General features: G+C 33.4%; 2 protein-coding genes and 1 pseudogene across 6 annotated transcripts; 2 read left to right on the top strand and 1 right to left on the bottom strand.

The window, feature by feature from the left end:
* The first annotated feature begins 315 nt into the window (after positions 1-315).
* LOC104700788 (putative disease resistance protein At1g59620) lies at positions 316-5,140 on the top strand. 2 transcript variants are annotated; one of them, XM_087458028.1, is made up of 7 exons: positions 316-428; positions 686-1,560; positions 1,662-1,808; positions 1,899-3,646; positions 3,804-3,948; positions 4,126-4,532; positions 4,862-5,140. In XM_087458028.1, the coding sequence occupies exons 2-5, from the start codon at positions 693-695 to the stop codon at positions 3,816-3,818; spliced, it is 2,778 nt and encodes a 925-aa protein (XP_087314154.1). In that variant the 5' UTR covers positions 316-428; positions 686-692; the 3' UTR covers positions 3,819-3,948; positions 4,126-4,532; positions 4,862-5,140. The 2 variants fall into 2 exon arrangements, with proteins under 2 accessions (XP_087314154.1, XP_087314155.1); XM_087458029.1 differs by having other exon boundaries at positions 334-428; positions 4,126-4,514.
* A 6,873-nt stretch (positions 5,141-12,013) lies between these two features.
* Positions 12,014-15,767, top strand: LOC104700787 (putative disease resistance protein At1g59620). Of its 3 annotated transcripts, none has more exons than XM_019227584.2 (5): positions 12,014-12,196; positions 12,442-13,301; positions 13,399-13,524; positions 13,680-15,274; positions 15,446-15,767. In XM_019227584.2, exons 2-5 carry the CDS (start codon positions 12,449-12,451, stop codon positions 15,458-15,460), a joined length of 2,589 nt encoding a protein of 862 aa, XP_019083129.2. In that variant the 5' UTR covers positions 12,014-12,196; positions 12,442-12,448; the 3' UTR covers positions 15,461-15,767. The 3 variants fall into 3 exon arrangements, with proteins under 3 accessions (XP_019083129.2, XP_019083128.2, XP_087314159.1); XM_019227583.2 differs by having other exon boundaries at positions 12,025-12,244; XM_087458033.1 differs by having other exon boundaries at positions 12,083-12,244; positions 12,439-13,301.
* A 745-nt stretch (positions 15,768-16,512) lies between these two features.
* Positions 16,513-24,624, bottom strand: LOC104700785 (putative disease resistance protein RXW24L; annotated as a pseudogene). The gene is made up of 5 exons (XR_015561727.1): positions 24,470-24,624; positions 23,257-24,121; positions 22,945-23,094; positions 17,015-18,850; positions 16,513-16,734 (listed from the first exon to the last, which is right to left on the bottom strand). The product of XR_015561727.1 is annotated as a putative disease resistance protein RXW24L (transcript).
* Between the last annotated feature and the right edge of the window lie 1,625 nt (positions 24,625-26,249).

The raw sequence follows: 26,249 nt of genomic DNA, 5'->3' as shown, positions 1-26,249 counted from the left end.
CTAATAATTCATATTTCACTAGATTTGCTTAGATAATATTTTATTAATTTATGAATATATTTTTACATAGGATTTCCAAAAAAATTATTATTTTATTATTTTATCGAAATGTATCTTTATTTACACCGGCCCAACTTGGAATTAGAATAATTTATTAATTTGTAGCAAATATTAATTTTAAAAGTATTAATTTATAGAGGTTCTATGTATACAATTTGGTTTTAATAAAACAAAATAAGTTTAAAATCTGGGCCCTGAAACATTTTGGGCCTTTAAACTTTTGGGCCCAGCTCAATTTCTTCTCTTCTTGCGCTGGCAATTTCTTCTCTACTGAAACGTTTTGCGCTGGCAATTTCGAAACAAAAATCAACCCATCCCACTCCATCCAAAGGAAGAAGACGGGTGAGTTCCTTGGTGCCTTTAGAGAGGTGAGTACTCAGTAGTTGGTCCTCTTTGTCTGTCTTTGTGATCTTGACTCTTCAGTATTTGGTTTTGTTCAAAACGAATCTGAAATTTTCAGTATTCTTGACTTCATGCTTTCTTCTTGGGAAATTAATTCCTCAATAATTCCTAAGTACTAGTCTTCTTGGTCTGTCTTGGTGTGTTTTGTACTAACGAATCTGATAGTGACTTAGGAGCTGAGAAACATATCTTTATTCTGAGAACCTTCTGATAATTGCTACAGGGGATTTATGGCCGAGACACTCTTGTCATTCGGATTCGAGAAGCTTTTGAACCTCATTTTCCGAGAATCAGAGCGATTTCAGGGAGTTGGAGAGCAGTTCAATGGATTAAAAAGTGAATTAGAGACGTTAAGAGGATTTTTGAAAGATGCAGATGCCAAGAAACATACAAGCGCAATGGTGACAAACACTGTGAAAGAGATCAAAGAGATTGTTTATGATGCAGAAGATATAATCGAAACCTTTGTTCTAAAAGAAGAACTCGGCAAAACAACAAGTGGTATCAAGAAACGTATCAGACAACTTGCTTGTGTTATTGCTGATCGTAGGGGACTTGCTTTTGATATGGAAGCTCTCAGTAAGAGGATTGCTAAAGTCATTCGCGATATGCAGATTCTTGGCGTTCAACAGGTCATTGCCAATGAAAATGTTACGCAGTCTCTACATGAAAGAGAGAGGGTTAGGCGGCAAACGTTTTCTAGCGATTATGAAGATCATCTTGTGGGTTTGGATAAGAATGTTGAGAAATTGGTTGGCTATTTGGTGGAGGAAGAGAGAAGTCAAGTGGTTTCTATAACTGGAATGGGTGGTATTGGTAAAACTACCCTCGCAAGACAAGTTTTTAATCATGAGACAGTAAAGAATCATTTTGCAGGATTGGCATGGGTATGTGTTTCACAACAGTTTACAAGGCAGTATGTCTGGCAGACGATCTTGCGGAAACTTAGGCCACATCTGGTGTTAGAGATGACAGAAGATGAGCTTCAAGAGAATCTTGTTCAAGTGTTGGAAACACAAAAGTCTTTGATTGTTCTTGATGATATCTGGACAGAAGGAGATTGGGACATAATCAAACCAATTTTTCCACGGGACAAAGGTGACATCTTTTGGTACATACATTCTCTTTTCTCATAACCAAGCATTAGTTCAGCTCCTTTTTGGTTAGGGAGTCATGTAAAAGAGGTATATTTTTTGTAGGTTGGAAGGTACTACTTACTTCTCGTAATGAGGGTGTCGGATTACATGCAACTCCAACATGTTTCACCTTCAGACCAGATTGTCTAACTCGTGAAGAAAGTTGGACACTATTTCAAAGAATAGCATTTCCTAGAGTTAACACTAGCGGTAAGCGCACTTTGGATGACTACAATGTTATCAAGTTTATGCTTGCAGACATTAATGTAAATTCCACCATATCTTGATGATTTTGTGTAGAACATAATGCTAATGATGAAGAAATGGAAGAGATGGGTAAGCAGATGGTCAAACATTGTGGAGGTCTACCATTGGCTGTTAAGGTGTTAGGTGGTTTGTTAGCTGCAAAATACACATTTCCTGTGTGGAAAAGGGTATATGAGAATATCGGATCCCATATTATTGGAGAGGCTAGCTTCAATGACAAAAATATCAGTTCAGTTTATCAGATTTTGTATATGAGCTTCGAAGAGCTGCCTGTTTATTTGAAACACTGCTTCCTCTACCTTGCTCATTTTCCAGAAGATTATGCAATAGATGTGGAGAATTTGTACTATTACTGGGCTGCAGAAGGAATACCAAGGCCAAGGTATTACAATGGAGCGTCTGATCGTGAGGTCGCAGATGGATACATAGAAGAATTGGTGAAGAGAAACATGGTTATTTCTGAACGAGACATTATGACTTCAAGATTTGAAACATGTCAGTTGCATGACATGATGAGAGAAGTTTGTCTGCGTAAATCAGAAGAAGAGAATTTTGTACAAATTGTTGATGCAAGTACTGGAAACCCTCAATCTCCATGTATATCCCGCAGACTCGTCATAGATTTGCCTGGTCATAGATTTAATATGGAGGTGCATATGCTGAATCCAAAACTCAGATCTCTCTTGTTTATCAAGCAGCTTCCAAGGTTAGATAGGTTGTCAACAAGTTTACGCTTTAGACGGCTACAGTTGATGAGGGTTTTAGATCTCTCTAGGTGCCGGTTTGAAGGAGGAAAGCTACCTTTTAGCATCGGAAAGCTAATCCACTTGAAATACTTGAGTTTATACCGTGCATGGGTGTCTCATCTACCTTCTTCTATGCGTAATCTTAAGTTGCTTCTTCAATTGAATCTGGATGTTTTGGGATGTCCTATCTACATGTCTAATTTCTTGAAGGAGTTTCAAGAGTTGAGATACCTCTACTTACCTTGGGAAATACAAGATAAGACAAAGTTGGAATTGGGTAATCTAGTCAACCTGGAGACGTTGCATAATTTCTCAACAAAGCATAGTAGTGTTACGGATCTTCAACGTATGACAAGGCTAAGATGTCTCTCAATCATATTCAACAGCGAGGAGTGCACTATGGAAGCATTGTCTTCATCAGTAAGTAAATTTAAACACCTGGAGAGTCTTACTATATACGGTTATAAGGTATACGCTCCCAAGAGTGATGAAGAAGGATTTGTTTTGGATTGTGGTCATCTCAAACAGTTAAATTTGACTATATATATGCCAAGGTTACCAGATGAGCAACACTTTTCTTCTTACCTTTCAACCATATCTCTACATCATTGTCGTTTGGTGGAGGATCCAATGCCGATTCTAGAGAAGATGCTTCACTTAAAGGTGGTTACGTTATGGCATAACGCGTTTGTTGGGAGGAGAATGGTTTGTTCGAGCGGTGGGTTTCCTCAGTTGCAGAAGCTTATATTGAAAGAACTAAGTCAGTTGGAAGAATGGATAGTAGAAGAAGGATCCATGGCTCTTCTTAGTACTATGACTATTCGTCACTGTGAGAGTTTAAAGGAGCTTCCAGATGGGCTGAGATTTATCACTTCCTTGAAAGAACTGAGTATCTATACATCTAAGTGGGAATTTTTGGTTAAACTGAAAGAAGGAGGAGAAGATTACTACAAAGTCCAACACATCCCTCTTTTGAAAATTCCTGTATTTGACAAGAATACTTCAGACGAGGACACTCCAACAATAGACGATCAGGTATTATGTTCTTGCCCCAATTAAGTTTTTGTGTTATATATTCCACGAGAATTCCACAATTACTATTATGACAATGGCTACATTAATAGCACTGCGTGGAAAGAAAAAGAATATATGACAGATTGACTTACTTAATGTTCTCTTCTTGATTTTTAAGGCGAATATCTTCTGAAGCGAAGATCTTTCTAGTGGCTCATGAGTCATGATCGTGGGAGAAGAGTATTATAAATCCATATACAACAATAATATCAATATTCTTCTTCCCTTGTGCCTAGGGGGGCGTAGTACTACGTAGTTTTTCGGTATGACGTTTGATTCTCTCATTACTTTTTGATTTCTTATCGGGAGAATTCTTCTAAGATTTCTCATATGGTCCTTTGGTCTGTCTTGGTGTTCTTTGAGCTGAGTGTTTAGGAGCTTAAATAAGTCTCCATTGAATCTTTAAAGACTCTTTTTGGCATTTTATACTACTTGAGCAGGAGACACTTTAATCGATTTCCGAGATTCTGAGCGATTTTAGGGAGTTGGTGAGCAATTTAATGAATCAAACAGGGGACTGCAGACGTTAAGGGGCTTTTGAAAAGATGCAGATGCCAACAAACATATGAACACTCTCTGTTGGTGTGGTTTTAGAAGAGATGATGATCTAACCTCCTTGAAAGAACTGAGTTTGGAGTTATGACAGTGAAATTTCATTAGAGTTTGGAAGGAGGAGATAGTTTACTTATGCAGACTCGACCGGAAAAAAAGAAAAATGGGACGTTAATCTATCTGTTGAGAAGATCCCTCTTGAGTTTCCTAACCCAGCTTTCAGCATCAATGTTTCAGTGGACGAAATGCTTGAAAAGGACCATATATCTTTCTGTTGGTAAGAATGAGATGCAAGGTTCGTTCTAAGCTCAATATTTTCGATTTAATTCCAGTAACCACTATGGTAGCTGACTAGCTGCAGTGTTTTGAGCTAGCATTATATAGTCATTGTTATATTGTTTCTGTGAAAAAAAAGAAACCTCTAAAAAAGTGATTAGGATTTTTTATATTTGATTCCATCAAACAGAAGAGTTAAACCTGTTTGATGAATCCCATGTTTGATGAATCCCACCAAGCTTGACTAATTTTTAACTGACATATAAACCCTTCGTTTCCCAAATAGCACGTGGCCAAAGGTTTCCTCTAAAGAAGTGATTATTTACTACTACTTTTATTGTTGGGCAGGATCGGAGGCTTATGGCTGAGACATTTTTGTCGTCTGGAGTTCAGAAGCTTTGGGAACTAATTGTCCGAGAATCTGGGCGATTTCATGGAGTAAAAGGGCAATATAATGGATTAAAAAGTGATCTAAATATGTTGAGGTGCTTTCTGGAAGATGCAGATGCCAAGAAACATACAAGTGCAATGGTGAAAAACATTGTGAAAAGAGATTGTCTATGATGTTGAAGATATAATCGAAACCTTTGTTCTAAAGCAAGAAAATATAATCAGTTCGATTTATCATATTTTGTGTCTGAGTTTTGAAGAGCTGCCTATTTCGTTGAAGCATTGTTTCCTCCCGAAAATGGCTAATTCCCCATGAAATTAGTTGTTTTATCGTATTTCTATACAAAACTTTCGAGTGTGCTTAAAACTATATTCACTAATATATTATTTGAATCTACTACATAAACTATGTAAATATGGCTAAAACCTACAAATCAGAAGATGCCGTTAATTAAACCGACTGTTAGTATAGCTGACTGGAATGCCATGTGGTGAAGTAAACGACTGCCTTTTACAAAACGACGTAGTTTGATTAAAATTAACTTTTTTGAAAAATGACTAACTAATCATTTGAACCGATGACCTCTAGGTACACATACCCTAGTCAGTACCAAATATGCTATAATGATGATTATCCTATAGAAGAAGGTAGATGATTATAGACTTCTAATAATAATTTGATGTGTCCTAGTGGTTAAGTAGTCTATTTAATGATGATTGCAATAATTTTTATCTTTATTTCTATGACTAAAACGATGTCGTTTTTAGATATCTCCGTATATGTAGATTCCATGTCATCAAGATTTAACGGATAGGTTAACACTGTCAAATGATTTCCACGTTTTTATATATTTAAGCCCAAACTCATAAATCCCGGTATGGAATTCAAATATTTTAAAAGCCCATGTATATTTGAGCACAATTAATAGTCCACGTTTTTAGTTTCATTTTATTTTTAATATTCTAATCTTAAACCAACTTTAATGAAAGACTAGGTAATAATCCATGCTGTTGCACAAAGTGAAATTTTTGTTTGATATATAACATTTGTAAATCTATTTATTTAGTATAATATTTACAATACAAATTTATATTGGTTTGAATTCATCAAGTTTATGAAAGTTTTAAATAGTAATTGTTTCACCATAAATTTTAGATCGACATGATTGCGCATTTGGATAGAATGTGAACCGAATTAGTGATCGTTAGATTTTTATCAAAATATTGAACTATCAAATCAGATAAAAATCACGAAAAACTAAAATTTCATGAATCGGATAATTTAAATAAAATTGTTAACCCGGTCAAACCCGTCCGTTAAACCATCCCGCAACAACATTAAATATTTTGAGCTGCAAAATATCTTTGCATCCGTCCTGCTTGAATTCGTGAGATCCGCGTGGGTTACAAATGCATTTCAATAATTTTTTTTTACTAATATATAAAATATAATTAATGCTTAAACTTAATTAATATTAATAAATTTATGTGATAAAGTTTTTAAGAATATCACATTTTTTTTGTCAAAAATACAATGGCATATAGTTCTAATTAATAAATTTAAATGAGGCTACATAGCTAAATGTGTCTCGAGCTCTCTGGCGGCGATACATCAGCTTTTTCAAGAGATTGCTTCTCTATTAATATATAGGAGATATTTTTTCTAATATATAAAATATATTTAAAGCTTAAACTTAATTAATATTAATAAATTTATGTGATAAAGTTGTTAAGAATAACACATTTGTTTTTTTTTGGTCAAAAATATAATGGCATATAATTGTAAATAGTAAATCTAAATAAGGCTAAATAACTAAATGTGTCTCGAGCTCTCTCGCGGTGACACATCAGTTTTTTCAAGAGAGTGAAAATCGTGCTCTCATTAATGATCCTTCGGCAGAAACAAACCAGTCATGTTAGCAACAATGATTCAAAATTGCATGGGAATTAATGCCATTTTTTTCCTTCTCTTCCAAAATGAAGAGTAGTTTAGTCTTTTAAGTTCATGCCACAAATAACGAAATTGGCACTGCAAATAAGAGAAACAACAAACTGGCAATTCTCTAAATTTTAGTTCCAAAAGTGGTATTCTTCACTAAATCGATATCTCTATATACTTATTTAAGCAATGGTGTTAAAGTTTAACCATATTATCATGTGGTATATCACAAAAAATGGCATGAAATTATTTAACAGATTGTATTTGGTGATTCAGAAATTTTAGAAAAAATGACTAACTATTTAGGACAATTATAAAACTTAATTTTATTTATACAACTAAGATTAAATATTTGCATCCCTAAATCATTTAATAATGAGAGATATATTTTAAAACTAAGATACAACATTGCTTGTATTTTTAAAATATACCTTTAAGCAATGTTGTTAAAACTTTAACCAGCTTTGGTGTGGCATATTATAAAATACTATTGCATTTTAATTAATCTAATAACTAACAAAATAAAACTTTATATTTGTTTACAAAATCCTCTATATATTAATAGAGAAGCACACTATTGAAAAAGCTGATGTGTCGCGATTACAAAGCTCATGTATCTTTTAATAAATGTCCTTCCTTATCATTGTTATTTAAATGAGCTCATGTACCTTTTTAATAAATGCCCTTACTTATCATTGTTATTTACATAAATATGTGAATTAATAAAATGAAAGATTTAATCAACTATTAAATCTGAAAATGTATTTAAGTATCATTTTCATAACCTATTTACTTATTAAAAGTAAATTACATTTCACAAACAAGAAAAAAAATATTAATTTATTTATCACATTTATCATTTTTTCATTGCATTTTTAAACTTAAGATTAGTTTAAATTAAATCAATTAGTTTAAAAATATTGATCTATCTATTTAATGGTATAGTGATATAGATAATAATGTGAAACATAAAATATGTGAATTTGATTTTTAGAAACACAAAAAGACATCAAAACTTTCTACACCACCTTAAAATTATTTTCCAAGTTCAAATATTTCACGGGTGAAACGCATTTTACAAACGCAAATTTGAATAAACGAAAAGAACTTTACTTACATATTTTGTTTTATACAAACAAATCTTAAATCTCAAATAATAATTTTACTTATAATATTTTATTTAAATCGATTTATTCCGAACATAGTGCGGGTTGGTACCTAGTAATCTATTAAAATTCTAAACACGATCACATCAATTTGTAATATCATATTCACAGGTCAATACATTTTTTGTTGTTTTTTTAGACTTTACCGAATGTATAATTAATGAATTTGATATTGCATCCAAACCAAAAAGTAATATTGACTGAGGATCAAAATCGGAGTATGAAATTAAATAAATCAAATATCTTAATACTATTAAAAGAGGAGTACAAAATTAGGAATGTCCAAAATTATGGTTTTTTTACAGCAATTGCCACTGAATTCTTCACAAAAGAGATGTTTAATTGAAATTGAAAAGGATAAAATTGGAATTATAAAATTTAATTAAAACTTCACATGCGATTAGAAGAGGATCCGCGTGTTTTCAAAGAATCCGACCCGTGAGGACAAGTATTTGAGACTTCATACCGGTCCTACTAACACACACATGCAGTATTTCCATACAGTATTTCGTATATATTTTATAAAATATCCACTAGAGATAAACAAAAAACGTGTTCATGAATCATGCAATTGCGTTATAAAATAACTAAAACGTGTATCTACAGTATATCCATTTTTTTACAATTTGAAAAACTTTAACTAAAGACTAGATTAATACATTAAATCAATTCAAAAGAGAAAAGACGTAAAAAAATATGGGTTATAATGGAGCGGGTTAAATTATTAAACATGTGGTAATTTCAAGATTTTAAATAAATTAAAATTAGAATATTTATAAGATAATGATATATAAGAACATTATTTTCTCTTTGAAATTGTTATATTTATTTTTAATTAAAAATTTAAACAATAATTAATTTAAAAGTATTTAAACTAAATCTGGTTGCTTACATTAGCAGGACTCATTTGTGTTTCATATATGCTACTCTCCGATCGAACAGATCCCTCATTTGGACGAATGAGTCCATAACTAACGATATTTAGTGGAACTCAACTAACGATATTTAACGAATGAGTCCCGCCAACAACCAACCAACAATGTTAAAATTGTGGACGAGCAACACCGCTTTGTTAGTTCTGTTATAAACGCAGCAACCAACTAACAATATTTACAATATAATTACAACTATGTTAATAAACAAGAAAATTAACAAATTGGAAATGGATTATTAAAATTGTAAAAATACATAATAAATCAGAATTTATCATATGAAGAAAAAAATTATACCGCGGTGTACCGGGTTCAAACCTAGTATAATTTTATAAAATATATAGAATAAATAAATATTCTAACAAACAAATTCAAATTTAAGTAAATATTTTCCCATGGGTCACTGTCTAGTCACATTCTTAATTTTTCCTTTCCTATGTGTATTTATATTAATATAGCCTTCCCTATATTTTATTATTTTGTTTTAGAAACAATTAGAACTTTACAGTTTATATTAGAAGAATAAAAATAAACGATTAGTCTCCCGAGGAACTCACCAATAAAAATTAGAAGAATATCCTTCCAAAAAAAACAAAATCTATATATACATTTCTGAAGTACATTTTGGGTTCTACCCTTTAATTTGTACTTATTTAAATTATTATTTTGCAATATTGGTCCCTAAAAAATTACAAACAAACAATCAATAAAATGTTGTGTAATCAATCGTTTCACCGAAAGTTTAGCAAGTCGCACTAATTAATTGCCTAAAATGAAGAGCAATAAATTTAAAATAATCAGTTATTAAAGATAATATCTTTTACATTATATTTAGATTAAAGACCACGTCTACAAATAAGGTAAGATAAGTTCTAAGATTTTCTCAATAACAGAAAGCATTCCAATAAAACAATGAAGATGTTTATTTTAAAATTAATATACTTCCTATTAATAAGGTAAGATCGATTTTGTTTTCCAATTGTAATTAGACGATTTGAAAATATGAATATTTTCTCAATGAATGTACAAACACAATCGCATATACCCAGAATTATTTCCATTTCAAAATTATTTGCAAAATCTTTTAGACTTGCTCTACAATGTTTTTTGCAATTCATAAATGAAAAACCCTACAATCACATAAACACTATAAATTCTCTCCATGCACATCACCTAAAATCACCAAACTCAACCACATTTTCTTTGAAACAAAAGCAAAGAAATTTAACCTGCTCTAATGGCCGATTTATTTGGAGCGCATCCTAGCGAGATGAAAAAAATTTGAAGTCGGTTATTATTTTGGCTGATTCATTTGGAGCACATCCTAGCGAGATGAAAAACTTAACCTGATCAGAGGAGATCGATTGTTATTTTGAAGCGGAGACGCCATGAACCAAACCGAGCAACATACCTAACGCAAGCTAGACCATCGAAAAGAGCCAGCACTCAGATGTAATCGCTGTCTTCAAGCAATCAGGGGAAAGAGAGAAGCGACCGATAAGATGAAGTTTTCATTGTCAAGAGGAGAGCCTCAGTAAATCGCCGTCGATTTGGTCTTAGATGTAGCCTCCAACCCTAAGAAAACAGTACATATCCGCCGCCTGTACTAAGGAATACTGTAGGAGATGCATGCAGAGATTGAAGCAGCCGAACGAAGAAGACAACCAAAGCCAGAAGCAAATGTGAACATATACATAATTATTTAATTTATTCCAAATCTGTATTTCTATACTTAACATCAAAAGATAAATATATAATAATCATAAAGATTTCCTGATTACAATTTTTTAAAAAAGTAAATTTAAATTTTCAGTTATGCCACAAATGATATTTTCTCTGCATTTTATTTTGTATGATACATAAATTAATATATGTATTTAGTCATCTAAATTATTTGAATTACTTGAGCAAAATAATACTAAAAGTTAATTACCTTGATAAAATACATTCTCAGTCAACAATACATTCTCATTTATGCAAGTTCCTTACAAATTGACCCAATATATAATCTACGCCGATAGACTACGGAGATAAACTACACCGGTAATTGGTAGCAGCTAAAAGAGGTGATGATCCTTGCGAAGAAGTACAAAACCATCCTGCCCCTGCGAAAACATCGGTCTCTTTCCAAAAGCCATCAATAAAACAATGATAACCGGAGTAAGCCAGTGGGAGGGAAGAGAGACGTCCTTGTAACCGTGCAGCAGGTAGGACAGGGGAGGAGATAACAACCTCACCCTCGTCTTCCACCTGTGCTTGTAGCCAAGAAGACACTTCCCCTTGCGCTACGCGCACAATGTCATCTGGTCGTTCTGTCTGATTCTCAAACAGACAAGCGTTCTGGCGGGTTAGAGTTTATAGTGGTTTTTTTTTACATGTGTAATTACAATTATATTAATAAATTCATATATACCACGTGTTAAATTTTAAAAACACTAAAAATGTAATTCATTAATAAATAAATGTAAAAATATAAATTTTAATACAAAAATAAAATATTGTAAAAACTAGCATCATATATGTTCATATAGAAATGTCCCATAATGATTTGTACTAAGTCTTAGAGATATAAATATATATAAGATGTTAAACTTTTAACAAAAATAAACAAATACTTATATATATATATCGAATTTAAGTCATTTATATTCAGTAAGGATTTGTGTTAAGTCTTAAATTTATAAATATAATTACAATTATTAATATATTTTATTCATATAATTATTTTACAAAATATGAGTTTTATTATAGTAAACAATATACATACTTATAGTTCTCTCAAATTCAACCCACATACACGATATCATGAGATATATTTTCTCATAATTTTAATTTGCTTTAATTTTTCGCAAATCATATTATAGGGTGGTTTATAATTTACATAAATATGACTATATAATTTTTTACGGGTGATCTACTAAAACACACGATATTTTAGTCTGATAGAGATGTTATGCTAATAATAACTCATACCAAACATAAAAAGTGTAATCCAACTAAAATTAAAAAATCTAAATATTAACTAAAACAAGTTATATTAAAAATATATAATATACATTTATTCTTAATATTTATAAAAACATTGTCGAGTGGTGTACCACCTGTTAAAAAATTTAGTTCTACAATAATTGCGAAGACTATCAAGCCAAAGGTAGGTGTAGACTTGAAGTCAACTGTTCTAATGGATCTTTAAGAAACACATCGCCAGTTTCTTCTATACACAGAATATCAGTTGAAGGAGAAGCGATTTCAGGAGGTGATTTTTTACTTTTCTTTCTTTAGTTTCCTGTTTCCGTGGAGAAAGGTACTTCCATCTTTTGGATTTTGCATTTATTTATTCTTTAATTCTCAATATCATCATCTCTGTACAAAGATCTGTGGATTGGATCCAACCAAATAATATTAGTTTTGTAAATTTTTGCAAAAAGATATATCCGAATTTTGAACTCATGGATTTTCCTCTAGCTGCGATTATTGACTACAACTTTCGTGGTTAAGTAGGAGACTTATGGCTGAGGCTGGCACACAGTTGTCAGTTGAGAAGCTTTGGGATCGCCTTGTCGCAGTGCGAATCAAGGGAGTTGAAGAGCAAATTAATGAATTACAAGGTGATCTGCATGTTTTAAGGAATATGTTAAGAGATGCAGTTGCCATGAAACATACAAGTGAAATTGTGGGACACACTGTGAAAGATATCAAGGAAATTATTTACGATGCTGAAGATATAATCCAAACCTTTCTTTTAAAGAAAGAACTCGGAAAAAAAAGTGGCATCAGGAACATTTTGAGAAGGTTTTCTAAACGCATGGGGCCTGCTCTTGATTTAGAAACCATACGTATGAAGATCTCCAAGTTGATGGGTGATATACATAGGAACGGCGTAGTGCAACAGAAAATTGGAGACGGCAACTATTCAAATCCAATACGAGAAAGACAAAGGGAAATGCGACAGACGTTTTCTAACCACTGGGAAAGTGTTCCAGTGGGGTTGGTGGAAAACGTTAATACTTTGGTTGGCTATTTGGTTGATGAAGATAGCATTCAAGTAGTTTCTATAACTGGGATGGCCGGTATTGGTAAAACTACCCTCGCTCGACAAGTTTTCAATCATGAGATGGTGAAAACTCATTTTGACGGGTTTGCGTGGGTGTGTATTTCAACACAGTATACAAGGAAATATGTGTGGCAGACGATCTTGCAGAGTCTTAGTCCAGATCAGGAGGTGTTAGAGATGAATGAAGTAGAACTTCAAGAAAAACTCTTTCAAGTATTGGAAACACGAAAGGCTTTGATTGTCCTTGATGATATCTGGAAGAAAGAAGACTGGGACAGAATAAAACCAATATTTCCACGACGAAAAGGTAACAACAACTTATGATACATGCAATTTCTACAATTCTCTTTTAATATGGAAAAAAAAAAAGAGAAATATAAAAAGGACACATATTATTTGTATAGGTTGGAAGGTACTACTTACTTCTCGCAACGAGGGTGTAGCATTAGAAGCACATCAGCCATGTTTCAACATTAAACCAGGTTTTCTGACTCTCAAAGAAAGTTGGACACTTTTGCGAAGCATAGTCGGTAAGCTTTCAAGGCAATTTAATTATTTTTTGTTTTCCATAATCACGAACATTATTTTACTTAGAATGATCACAATGTACTTTTTCCCTTAATAGCATCTCTTTAATCCTTACAAATATTCATGTACGATCAGCATATCTTGATGATGTTTGTAGAATACGAGGTTGATGATGAAATGGAAGAGATCGGTAGGCACATGATCAAACATTGTGGAGGACTACCATTGGCTATTAAGGTGTTAGGAGGGTTGTTAGCTGTCCACCACACATTAGATGACTGGAAAAGGGTTTATGAGAATATTGGATCTCAAATCGTTGGAGACGCAAATATGATTTCTTATCAACAAGTTTTGGAGCTGAGCTTTGAAGAGCTGCCTGAATATTTGAAGCTCTGCCTTCTCTTCCTAGCCCATCTTCCAGAAAATATTGCAATAGATGTGGAGGATATGTCCTATTACTGGGCTGCAGAAGTAATATTATGGGACGATGGAGCGACCATTCAAGAAGTTTCAGATGAATACATAGAAGAATTGGTAAAGAGGAACATGGTTATTTCTGAACGAGACGACGACAAGACTTCTGGATTTCGGAAATGTCGCTTGCATAACATGGTGAGAGAATTTTGTCAGAGTAAAGCCAAAGAAGAGGGTTTCTTACAAATTGTTGATACAAATACTGCCACCTCAACTCAAAATTCTCAATCCCAATGTAAATCTCGTAGAGTCTTGTTCATACATTCGTCTAATCATACATTTGATGTTGAGGAGTATACCCAGAATCCAAGCCTCAGATCTCTTTTGTTTATTAAGCACAACTGGGGTGCAAATTGGAAGGTATCAGATTTATTCTTCACAAGGCTACAGTTGATGAGGGCTTTAGATCTCTCTGGAGCTGAGTTTGAAGGGGATAAGTTATCTTCCGATATTGGAAATCTCATCCACTTGAGATATTTGAATTTATATATGTCAAAGGTATCTCATCTACCTTCTTCTATGCAGAATCTGAGGAAGCTTGTCTATTTAAACCTATGTGTAGGTGCGATATATCCAATCTGCATGCCCAATTTCTTGAAAGAGATGGGAGAACTGAGATACCTATTTTTACCGGATGATATGCAAGATATGAAGAAAAGGTTGGAATTAGGTAATCTAATCAACTTGGAGACGTTAGAGAATTTCTCAACAAAGCATAGCAGTGTGACGGATCTGCACTGTATGACAAGGCTCACAACTCTCTCAATCATATTCAACGGCGAGGGGTGTACTATGGAAACTCTATCTTCAGCTCTCGGTGATTTGAAACACTTGGAGAAATTGACTATAGGCAATAAGAGGGTAGTCGGAGTACGTGTTAAGGGGAAAGTGCTTCCCCTGTATAATAAGGCTGGTTCAGCGAAAAAGTCTTTCTGTGGGGAGAAAATGGTTTGCTCAAGGGGTAAATTTCTTCAACTGAAAAAGCTTTACTTAAATGGATTAGCCAAGTGGGAAAAATGGATAATAGAAGAAGGTTCCATGCCCTGTCTTCAAAGTCTGAGTATTATTGGGTGTCGACAGTTAAAGGAAGTTCCTGATGGGTTGAAATTTATCACATCTCTGGAAGAACTGACTATTATGAAACCTGGAAAGGGATTTAAGGAGAAATTTTCTAGAGGAGGAAAAGATTACTACAAAGTCCAACACATTCGTGTTTTGATATTTTCTGAATATGACATGAATTTTTCAGATGAGGAGTATGATGATACAGAGTTCCGGGTAATATATTCTTTCCCAACTTAGTTTTTTTTTTCCCAACTAACTTGTGTTATACAGTACAACTTATACTGAATATTTTGTCAAAGACTCAAAAGGCCATATTACTAGTCCGGATGGATTGACTTCATTGATGCGATCTGATACTTAATGTTCTCTTTTTAATTTTCTTAGGTGTATTATCTCTGAAGCCAAAATCTTCTCAAATGGCTCGTGATCCTACGGGTAAACATGAATATCTCTATTTTGCATTTGTTTTTTCTTTTCATAATCAATCCTTTGGCTTTTGTTCAAGTACTTCACGATAGATCGAAAGGACAAGTGGTTGTTTCTTTTTTTCTTATCCAAAGACAAGTGGTTGTTTCTGTTTTTGTAACGACACATGGTGCTTTCTTCAGCACTAGTCGTAGATTTTATTGTTCTTCGTTTTCTATTGTTGTTGGCTATATTTTCTGTTAATTTCGATCCGACCAAGGAAACAAAATTACCATTTTAATATGCTCTGCAAATTTGGGTAAACTGCGATTTGTTTTCCCCCAAATCAGATATGCATACAATATGTTATGGAAATTAAGAGGCTCTCAAAATGGCAAAACTTCGTAACTATCAGGAGAATGAATCTCGCAAACTCTGGCCATGACTATTTGAAGATTACAAAAACGAAAAATGGATCCAAGTATCCCCTGTTTATTGGGTAGATGCGTATGCCAGAACCAGAGAAGTGGAATATTGGTGAAAAAAACTGTGACAAAGTTTGAAGATTATGACGCAGAAGATATAATTGAGAATTCGGCAAAACACAGATCACATGACTTTCTAACAAACAAAAAATTACATGCAGATGAGTTAACAAAGCATGTCTCCGATCAAGAGATAAAAGAAGCAGTCTTTCTAATTGGTGCTGATATGACACCCGGTTTGATGGCTTCACTGCTGCCTTCTACCAGCAGTTTTGGGAGCTAGTAAGTCAAGATGTTTGTATGATGGTACGACATTTTTTTTTGAAACAGGTGAGATGTATACTACAATCAATCATACTCAAGTTTGCCTCATCCTCCCTGGTTAAAAACATGATTAAGCTGGCCCAATCAACTTCGTCATAACCACTTTTAACCTTCCCACCTTTGATTTTGTGATCGTTTTAAACAAAACGTTACACAAACTTATGGGTCTAAACTGGGTTAGTAACTGGAAATATAGTCGTATGTACATACGACATATCTACGTAATTAATGTGCTAATGCCTAATACACTTGTTACTTGTATATATATGGGGCTCGCCGTTCATCGGTGAAAAATAATAACACACATTCTTTACAAATAACAACGTTATTTTCAATGCAGTAGATGAAACAACACGTCTTTGTCAAACAATTACATCAACAGAAATCAAAACCGTACAAGGAAAGCTCGACTTCTTCGATCGCAAATCTTATGATACATTCGCTTGAAAAAGGTTTCCCCTGAAGAAAAATAAACAATAGACTTATAAAATTTAGAAACCCAAAGTAGAATGGGAGACTTTCCTAACATAAACCAAATAGCTTGACTTTGCTTAAAAAAAAAAAAAAATGTCGACCGAAAATTTGGTAACATTTTACGGGCACTAAACAAAAAAAACTAAAACACTTCTACAAAATTAGATAGAAGATGCATGAGAAAGAATAATTTCATCAATATATGAAAAGCGTACTTTTTAAGTTTAATTTTTTTTTGTCTGTATTGAGATTGGGGGAGTGTTACCTGGTCGTCTGTTCTTGTTGACATTCATGATCTCCGCATGTGAAATGTGAACAAAAGGAATATTTTTCACTTTGTCGTAGTCTTCTCCATTCCATTCTAGCTTATCCTTTAAGTCCCTTTCCATAACTGATAACCGCAGTTCTTTCAAGGAAGAGATGACCCTCAGATCAGGAAGCGTTATTAACTTTCCACATCCACGAATATAAAGAGTATGAAGACGCGGCATGGAGCCTTGTTCTACTATCCATTCTTTCCACTCTTCTAGTTCATATAACAATAGCTTTTGCAACTGAGGAAACCCACTTCCCGAGCAAACCATTCTCGTCCCAACAAATGCTCGAGTTCCTAGAGTGACCTCACTAAGTTGAGGAAACTTCTCCAAAATCGGCATTGGATCCTTCTCCAAACAACAATGACTTAGAGTGATGCTCGTAAGGTGATATGGAAAATTTTGTACCCCAAATGACTTTGGCATAGACATATTCAACTCTAACTTATAGAGATGATCGAAATCCAAGGCAAATTCTTCTTCATCACTCATCTGGCCATGGTCTCTAGTAGCATGTAAAATAAGATCTTTGAAATGCCTCCACAGAGAGAGAGATAAAGATAGACTATCCAGGCCAACCCTGTTGTCATTTATCATAAGTGTTTCGAGGTGGCTCAAGGAGCCAAGAGTTGAAGATAAGATTCCCACACTACACCCTTGGTTGACATAGATTGAGAGATTCCTGAGCTTGTTCATATGCTCGAGATCCGTCACGTTGCTATTCCTTGTGTGAAAATTTTCCAGTGTCTCCAGGTTGGCTAGAGTACCTAATTCCAACTTTGCCTTATCATGTATTTTACGCGGTAAGCAGAGGTATCTTAGTTCTTGCATCTTTTTGAAGATATTGGGCACTTAAAGAGGTTGTTCCACATTTTGACTGGCCGCCTGCATTATAGTTACCAGAGACACATCCAGATTCAAATATAGCAGCTGCTTCAAATTACATAGCCAAGAAGGTAGTTGAGTCACGGCAGCTTCGTATAAACTCAAATATCTCAAGTGGATGAGCTTTCCAATGCTTGATGGTAACTTCCATCCCTTAAAACCAGCTCTACTGAGATCTAGAACCCTCAACAGTTGTAACCTCGTAAAAGATATTTTTGTTTCCATCAGTCCTGGAAACTTGACCTCTTGGACAAACAAGAGGGATCTAAGTTTTGGATTTTGTATCTCCCTATCTCCATCAAATGTTTCAGACCAGTGCACGGCGAGTCTGCGTGATTTAGAGCTCGTGGTGGAGCTGCGGGTTCGAGCACTAACAGTTTGTAGGAATTTCTCTTCTTTGGCTTTAGATAAACAAAGTTCTCTCATTGTGTCATGCAATTGACATGTTTCATATCTGGAAGTGTTCATGTTTCTTTCCGCAATAACCATGTTTCTCCTCACCAACTCTCTTATGTAGAAATCTGCATCATCACGGATGGTACTTTCTTCGTGACCCCTAGGCTTTGATAATCCTTCAGCAGCACAATAATAAGACAACTTCTCAACATCTATTGCCCAATCTTCTGGAAAATGAGATAGGTAGAGAAAGCAATGCTTCAAATAACTAGGCAATTCTTCAAAGCTTAGAGACAATACATGGTAAACCATATTGTTGCTGTCTTCATCAACGCCTGTTCCTCCCATGATGTTTGTTCCAATATTCTGAAGTACTCTTTCCCAATCCTTCAATGTGTATTGCGTGGCTAACAACCCTCCTAACACTTTGACGGCCAACGGTAGTCCTCCACAATATTCGACCATCTTCTCACCTAACTTTACCATTCGTTCATCAACCTTATAATCTACACAGCATGGTTGAATATGTATCACTTAATTTGCCTAAATATCAGTCTTTAGTACGTACCATCTGTCGCTAAATTCGTTTGAACCTTAAGAATTTTGTTCTTTTATCAAAAAAATGTAAATGTAATGTTAAATCAAGTGCATTACTACTAATCGGTATAGTTACATATATTTATTTATATGTGTATATCTCAAAACAATTAAAACTTATATACATATAATTTTAATATGTGTTTTAAATAAATTCAGTTAGCATAAATATTAACCAATTAAAAATAAGAGGGTGTATTGAAAGTCTAATTTTGAAGTATTTTGGATTTCTTTTAAAATCACTTGTGATTCAATTAAGGATTTCTAAATCATTTCTCAAATCCAATGTTATTGAATATGAAATTTGTAAAAAAATCATTCAAAATCACTCACAATCTCTGTTATTCAATAAAATTTTTGTAAAAATCATATCAAATCCTCTGTTATTCAAAACATAACTTTTTCTTTTTAATAAAACCATAACAGTGATTTTGGGAGACTTTGTATACATTTTACAAGTGTTCGAAAAATCACACCTTTACAAGTGTGATTTGGGAAGGATTGGTTTAAAAAATTAAAACAATTCACATAAACAAAGAAAAAATAGTCATTTTCAACTTTCTTATCTATCGTGTTCATCTCTCTCTTTTGAACACAAAAACTCAGAAGACGTACCTCGAATATTCTGAATTTGATTTATATATCAAAGACTATTCTGAATTTGATTCATATGTCAAAGTGGTTTTTTTTATCTCATATATGGTTTATTTATCTAGAGAGACTGTGAGTTTTTCTCTGTTGCTTTTGAAATCTTCTAACAAAATTTTGTTATAGCATCAGCCGAAACTTCAAACTCAACAGTCCCATCATGTTTCACAGTAGCTATTCGGTTCAACAATTTAATTAAGCTGTAAAAAAAGAGACATTTTAAAAGTAATACCCAAGTAATATTGCCCAGAAAATTAGGAATAAACAGGGTTCAAATTCAAACTGATGTCACATGTAACAGATAACTATAAATTATACAACGCACCATGGTTATAGTCAGCAATATTAATTAAACAAAACCAAAGAACACGAACCTGACTTGCCCAGAAAATAGGATGGTGACTTTTGTATTTAATGTGATTTTGTGGAGAATCTCGTCAAATCACCCCAAAATTATTTTTAAAATCTCACCAAATCTCGTGAAATCACAAACTATTTTCCTTATTAAAAATAAAAAATAACACCAAATACACCAAATATTTTAAAACCCCACTTTAAATTTCCTAAAATCCAAAATATCTCACTAAATCCTTTAAAATTCTATCCTCCCTTTAAAATTCTAACCCCCCCCCCCCCCCCCCCCTCCCACAAAGTCTCCCAAATTTTACAAATTCCATATTCAATAACATTGGATTTGAGAAATGATTTAGAAATTCTTAATTGAATAATAGATGACTTTAAAAGAAATCCAAAATCCTTCAAAATTCCACTTTTAATACACCCCATAGTGTAAATATATATTTTCTCCGTGAGAACTTGTGTGCATATTAAAGAATTATTTGTATGAGTTGAAGCAGACTCCTAGAAAATGCTACAAATGGTTTGAGTCCTACATGCTACATGTAGAATTACCAGAAATGTGAGTATGATTGCTGCATTTATCTTAAGAGCCTAATCTACATAATCATTCTCGTAAACTCCACTGTTATGTGTTGATGATATGTTCATTGCTAGGAGCAGTATGGATGATATTGTTAAGCTAAAAGGTTTACTAGGATGATAGTTTTAGTCTTTGAGATGAAATCTTGATGATGCAAGGAGGATCCTAGCTATGGAGATTCACAGGGAAAAGAAATCTAAGTGATTGTGACGGAAATTCTCAAAGAAAAGTTTGAAATGATGACGGAAAGTGTCTAAACCTTTGGCGAATGACTTCAAGCTCTCAGTGTCCTAGTTTCCTAAATGATGTGGATATTCAGGATATGGCACAAGTTCCTTATGTTTTAATATGGTTGGGTACCTGATGTACGTGATTGTTTTGCACGAGAGCATATTTAGTTCAAGCAATTATAAGTATCTAATATATAAGTCAAGTCCAAGCGTATGAGGTCTTTTGGAAAGGAGCCCAATAAGAAATCTATGCGGGTTTTGCCATCTCGGTCCAAAGCGGACAATATCATACTAATAGAGACTTGACTTGGGCTTAGAAAACATAACAATTGGTATCAGAGCCTAGGTTGAAATAAGTGGACCTAGTAGATGGATATGAACCAATGGTCGGTGTGGGGTTTGTCAATGGTGACAAGATTTCGCTGAGGCGGAGATACGAACCAACATCCTATATTGGAAGATTATAAAATAAGTATCTAATATATAAGTCAAGTCTAGCCCTACTTAGTATGAGACTTTTTAGGAAGGAGTCCAATAAGAAATCGTGCGGGCTTTGCCATCTCGACCCAAAACGGACAATATCATACTAATAGAGACTTTACTTGGGCTTAGAAAAAGCAACAATTACAGCCTCATGTTTGGCAGAGTAGATTGCAGTGCTTCGGTTGCCATGTTCATTGATTCGGGTTTATTCTTTAGGAGGACATATATGATATATGTTGGCTATATATATATATATATATAAAGCAGAGTACATGGCAATATGACAGACAGCTATTGTCATGTTCATTGATTCAGGTTTATTCTTTAGGAGGACATATATGTTGGATATATATAAAGCAGAGTACATGGCAATATGACATAAAGCTAAGGAGGCACTATGGGTTGGAGGGCTTGTAGCAGACTTGGGTGTTGGATAAGGTGGAGGTCAGCTACCAATGCTCTGGATTTGGAGAAGAATCAAGTGTATTATACTAAGAGGAACCACACTGATATTGGGTTTTACAAGACCAAGGAACAAGCTACGTACCCTTATGTGAGTTTTTACAAGGGAAGGTACATACGAGAGAGAAAAATGCTGTTATGTTAACCAAGACACCAGAGTTACCACAGAGAAGTTCAAGCATTGCTTGGATTTTCTCTATTTAAAACTGCTAGAGGAAGATGAAGGTTCTCTTCCAAAAGCAAAACAGGGTCTAAAGCCGAATAGAATTTTCATTAAGGTGGAGCTTTGATAAGATATCTTAAAATTGAAGTATCAATTATTAAAGATTCAAATGGGCAGAGGGATGTCCCTGCAGTATGGTATATTAGGTTTGGAGTATCCTCAAGAATTTATATTCCTAGTTATATCGGGTTTCGAAGCGTATATAAAGTGTATAAAGTGTATAAGGGTTTGTAATTTATTGCTCCCTAGATGGTAGAGGGTATTCGCTTCAAATACATATATAGTCTTTTGTTGGTAACGTTTGCTAAAACTTCTCAATGGTTTATCCAAATCAACAACAGTAGAGTCGTGTGTTCCAACTTAGTTTCATTACCACCGTAACTAGGAAGCAAACCTATCCAGGTTGACACTGCTCCCATTGTCAATGAGCATAGCAAGGGCGTGTGGAACTATATATCCCCGCTTTCTACTTTACCCGGGGGCGTTCTTAGTTCATCTTAAGAGATTTGGATAAATTTTTATAATAGTGACATGAATAACGAAATGAATTGTACATCGCGGAACATATTTTTTTGTTAGGGTGAGGATGGTGCAGATCTAGGAAGCATGGGGAAACGTCCCGGGTACGGGGACGGCACGGAAACGGCAAAGAAACGTCTCCGGGACGTTTCTAACAGGGCGGGGACAGGCAATAGGGTTTCAAAAACGTTTCAAATACATTTCGACAACTTTTTCACTTATTTGAGTTTCTTAAGATTTGGCATTACTATACATGTTCACTGTTTCATAAATCCTCTGTTTAGTCCTCATCAATTTTATTACAAATATGTTTGGAGTTTTAGTGTTTGATGGATAACCATAAAACGTAAGCTAGAATCAGTCTTGGGCATATATATGCTTGTTTATTTTGTGTATAGAGAGGATAGTAATATGTACTTGTATTTTTTATGTTGAGTCTATGTGTGGTTTCTCATATATTACCGTGCAGTTATATGAGTTCATTGTAGTAAGGTTTACCAGTTGTGTCGTTTGTCGGGAATGCTATCCTTTGAAACAACCGCCAGCTTTCTCGAGGAGATAGCAATTTCGGTTGAAAAATGACAGATGTTGGACTTACATGTAATGCAACACCCCCATTGCGACAAGTAAGTAGAATCTTCCACCCTCCTGAAAATTATTTTTCTTTTCAGAAACGCTATGCAAACCGGATCAAATTCTTATGACAAATATGTGTGCATTACTTTGAATCACTTTTTTACTTTTTCTCAATCAAACTTTGAAACTTAAAAAAAAAGAAAAAAAAAGAAGCATGGATCAACTGTAAATCACCTTTTTTCGGGGGAAATGCATATTTTATCTTGTCCCAGTGTTCTTCTTTCCACATGTCATCAAGAACAATCAAAGCTCCCTCCGTAGCCAACATTCCATAGAGTATCTCCTGAAGTTCGCTTTCTTTCTTTGACTCTTTATATTCCATAGGCCTAAGACTATGCAAGATCGTCTGCCACACATCTTTCCGCGTAAACTGTTGTGAAAGACACACCCAGGCAAATCCTTTAAAATGAGCGCGTATCTTGCGATGATTAAACACATGTCTAGCAAGAGTTGTTTTACCAATACCGCCCATCCCGGTTATAGAAACCACTTGAACATCATCTTTCTTCACCAAATCGGTAACCAAATGCTCAACATTTTCCTCCAATCCCACATGATAAATTTCATTTTCGCTAGAAAATGTGAGTCGTGTCTCCCTTTGACTTTCCTGTAGAGCCTGCGCATACCCCCTATCGATGATGATGGGTTTTACGCCAAAAGTCTGCATAACGTGGATCACCCTAGTGATCCTCTTACTTATGCTTGTGATATCTAAAGCAGTCTCCCTATGATCACTTATGAGGCAAGCAAGACTTCTCATGCCAGTTTCTTTTTCCACGTTCTTCTTTCAGTTGATAAGCTTCAATTAAATCTTCGGCATCAAAAACAATTTCCTTGATCTCTTCCAAGCAGTTTCTCAGGAGTGCACTTGTATGTTTTCTGGCATCAGCATCTTTCAGAAAGGACATTAACATGTTCAGGTCACTTTTAAGTTCTATAACTTGCTCTTCAACTCCCCCCAATAGCTCATATTCTTTACTCAGGAGCTCCCAAAGCTTTTCAACTCCGAATGTTACAATTGCGTCAGCCATAACGTCTCCTGGTCAATTAGAATTATATTAGGGATGAACTGTAAGTCACGGCAAGGAATCAACATAACATTCAAGAACCAACTCTAATATTTGTCATTCTAGCTACCAAAATCAATCTTGAGAGCTTAATCATTTACTTAATTAAATCAGAAACCCACTTCACGATTCGGGTACACGATTCAAGTTTGGAAAATATGATCATAGGAGCTGATCGATGTATAAAATAAAACAAATTAGCCTATTTTATTGGATAAAACTAAATACATAAGATCAGTATGAAAACAAAAACGATGGCACCTACTCAATAACAAAAAAAAAAAAAAAAAAAAAACATGTATGGCTACAAAAGGACTCACCTTCTAAGTCACCAAGGAATCTACCCTTCGGAAGAAGAAAGATGATTGACTTTTGGTTTGAAATCTCAACTTATTCTGGACTCGCACAATTTAGCGATACTACGAGGACCTTTTTGGTTTTTTTTTTTTTCTTCTTGTGGTGAAGACTGTGTCCCCTTTTTATTCCTTTGGACAAAAAGTCAGTCAACTAGACATTGGTATTTTGGTAGAGACAGTTTGCCCAGAAAAAAAAAACAAAAAAAGAAACAATGACTCATCTAGCACATACAATTGTTAAATTATTTGAATAACACATCCAAGATTTTGTTATTATTTTAATACTAGAGACTTTATATTAAAATAATAATAAAATATAGAAAAAGTTAGACAGCCTATGTATTCATCTAGAGACGTTCTAAACAAATTTTTGACAAGTGTCACTATACTAATAGCTTATTTATTATAACAAAATTAATAATCTTTTCTAATTAAAATATTAATTATTTTTTTTATTAAGAGACTCTACATTATTTCTACGGTTGTAAGTGCTCTTGAAAGCAACTGTAGTAGTGTGGGAGACCATTAAGTATTTCCTCCATATAATATAATTATTAGTAGGTAACAATCCGCACTATACACGACATAAATGATTTAAAGAAAATTATTATGATTAAAATTATTATCTTAAAATCAATGATTGTTTGTGTCAAACATAATATGTAACTAAAGTTTTTATTTATTTATTCAAATCTGTATTTTTTCGTGTAAAAAATATGTTTCACTCGTGAAATTTTTAAATGTGTAAGAGGTTTTATGGTAGAGAAAATATTAATAAAATGTTACTATTTATTGTAACATATCTTTTGTGTGGTTTAAAAATCAAATTTATATATTCTTATGTTTTATTTTGTAATCATAACAATTTTACATGTTTCTTATGTAACTATAACAACATATACTAAATTACTCGGTAGTTTAATTATTTAATTTATTATATGTTAGTAAAAATCGGATTCTAAACTAAATTTTCTGAAAATAATCTAATTAGATAACAATTTTACATGTTTCTTATGTAACCATAACAACATATACTAAACTACTAGGTAGTTTAATTATTTAATTTATTATATGTTAGTGAAAATCGGATTCTAAACTAAATTTTCTGAAAATAATCTAATTAGATAGTTACTATTTATTGTAACATATCTTTTGTGTGGTTTAAAAATCAAACTTATATATTCTTATGTTTTATTTTGTAATCATAACAATTTTACATGTTTCTTATGTAACCATAAAAACATATATTAAATTACTCGGTAGTTTAATTATTTAATTTTATTATATGTTAGTAACAATCGGATTCTAAACAAAATTTTCTGAAAATAATCTAATTTATTGATTTAAATTTTAATAATATAATTTATTGATTTAATTTTTAAACCACACAAAATGTTTTTAGTAACAATCAGATTCTAAACTAAATTTTCTGAAAATAATCTAATTTATTGATTTATTTTTTTTGATTAGGCTATTTAAATATTTTGAGTTAGTTGGTTTGTTAATATTTATTATAATTTACCGATCATTATAAAAATACATGTAAAAAGCACTATGAAAAATGAATGAAATTCCAAAATTAACGTATACGTGTAAAAATACATTTCACCCGTGAAATATGTGATCGTAGTAAAGAAAATATTTATAAAATGTTAAAATTTATGGTAATATATTTTTATGTGTTTTGAAAATGTTATTTTATATTTATGGTTTATCGAGTAACTATAACAATTTTGCATAATCT

The sequence above is a fragment of the Camelina sativa genome, chromosome 7 (genome assembly GCF_030686135.1).
Source record: "Camelina sativa cultivar CO46 ecotype springtype chromosome 7, ASM3068613v1".
Classification (NCBI taxonomy): Eukaryota; Viridiplantae; Streptophyta; class Magnoliopsida; order Brassicales; family Brassicaceae; genus Camelina; species Camelina sativa.
The sequence above is the reverse complement of the archived record's forward strand: the minus strand, read 5'-3'. Positions and strand labels throughout refer to the sequence as shown.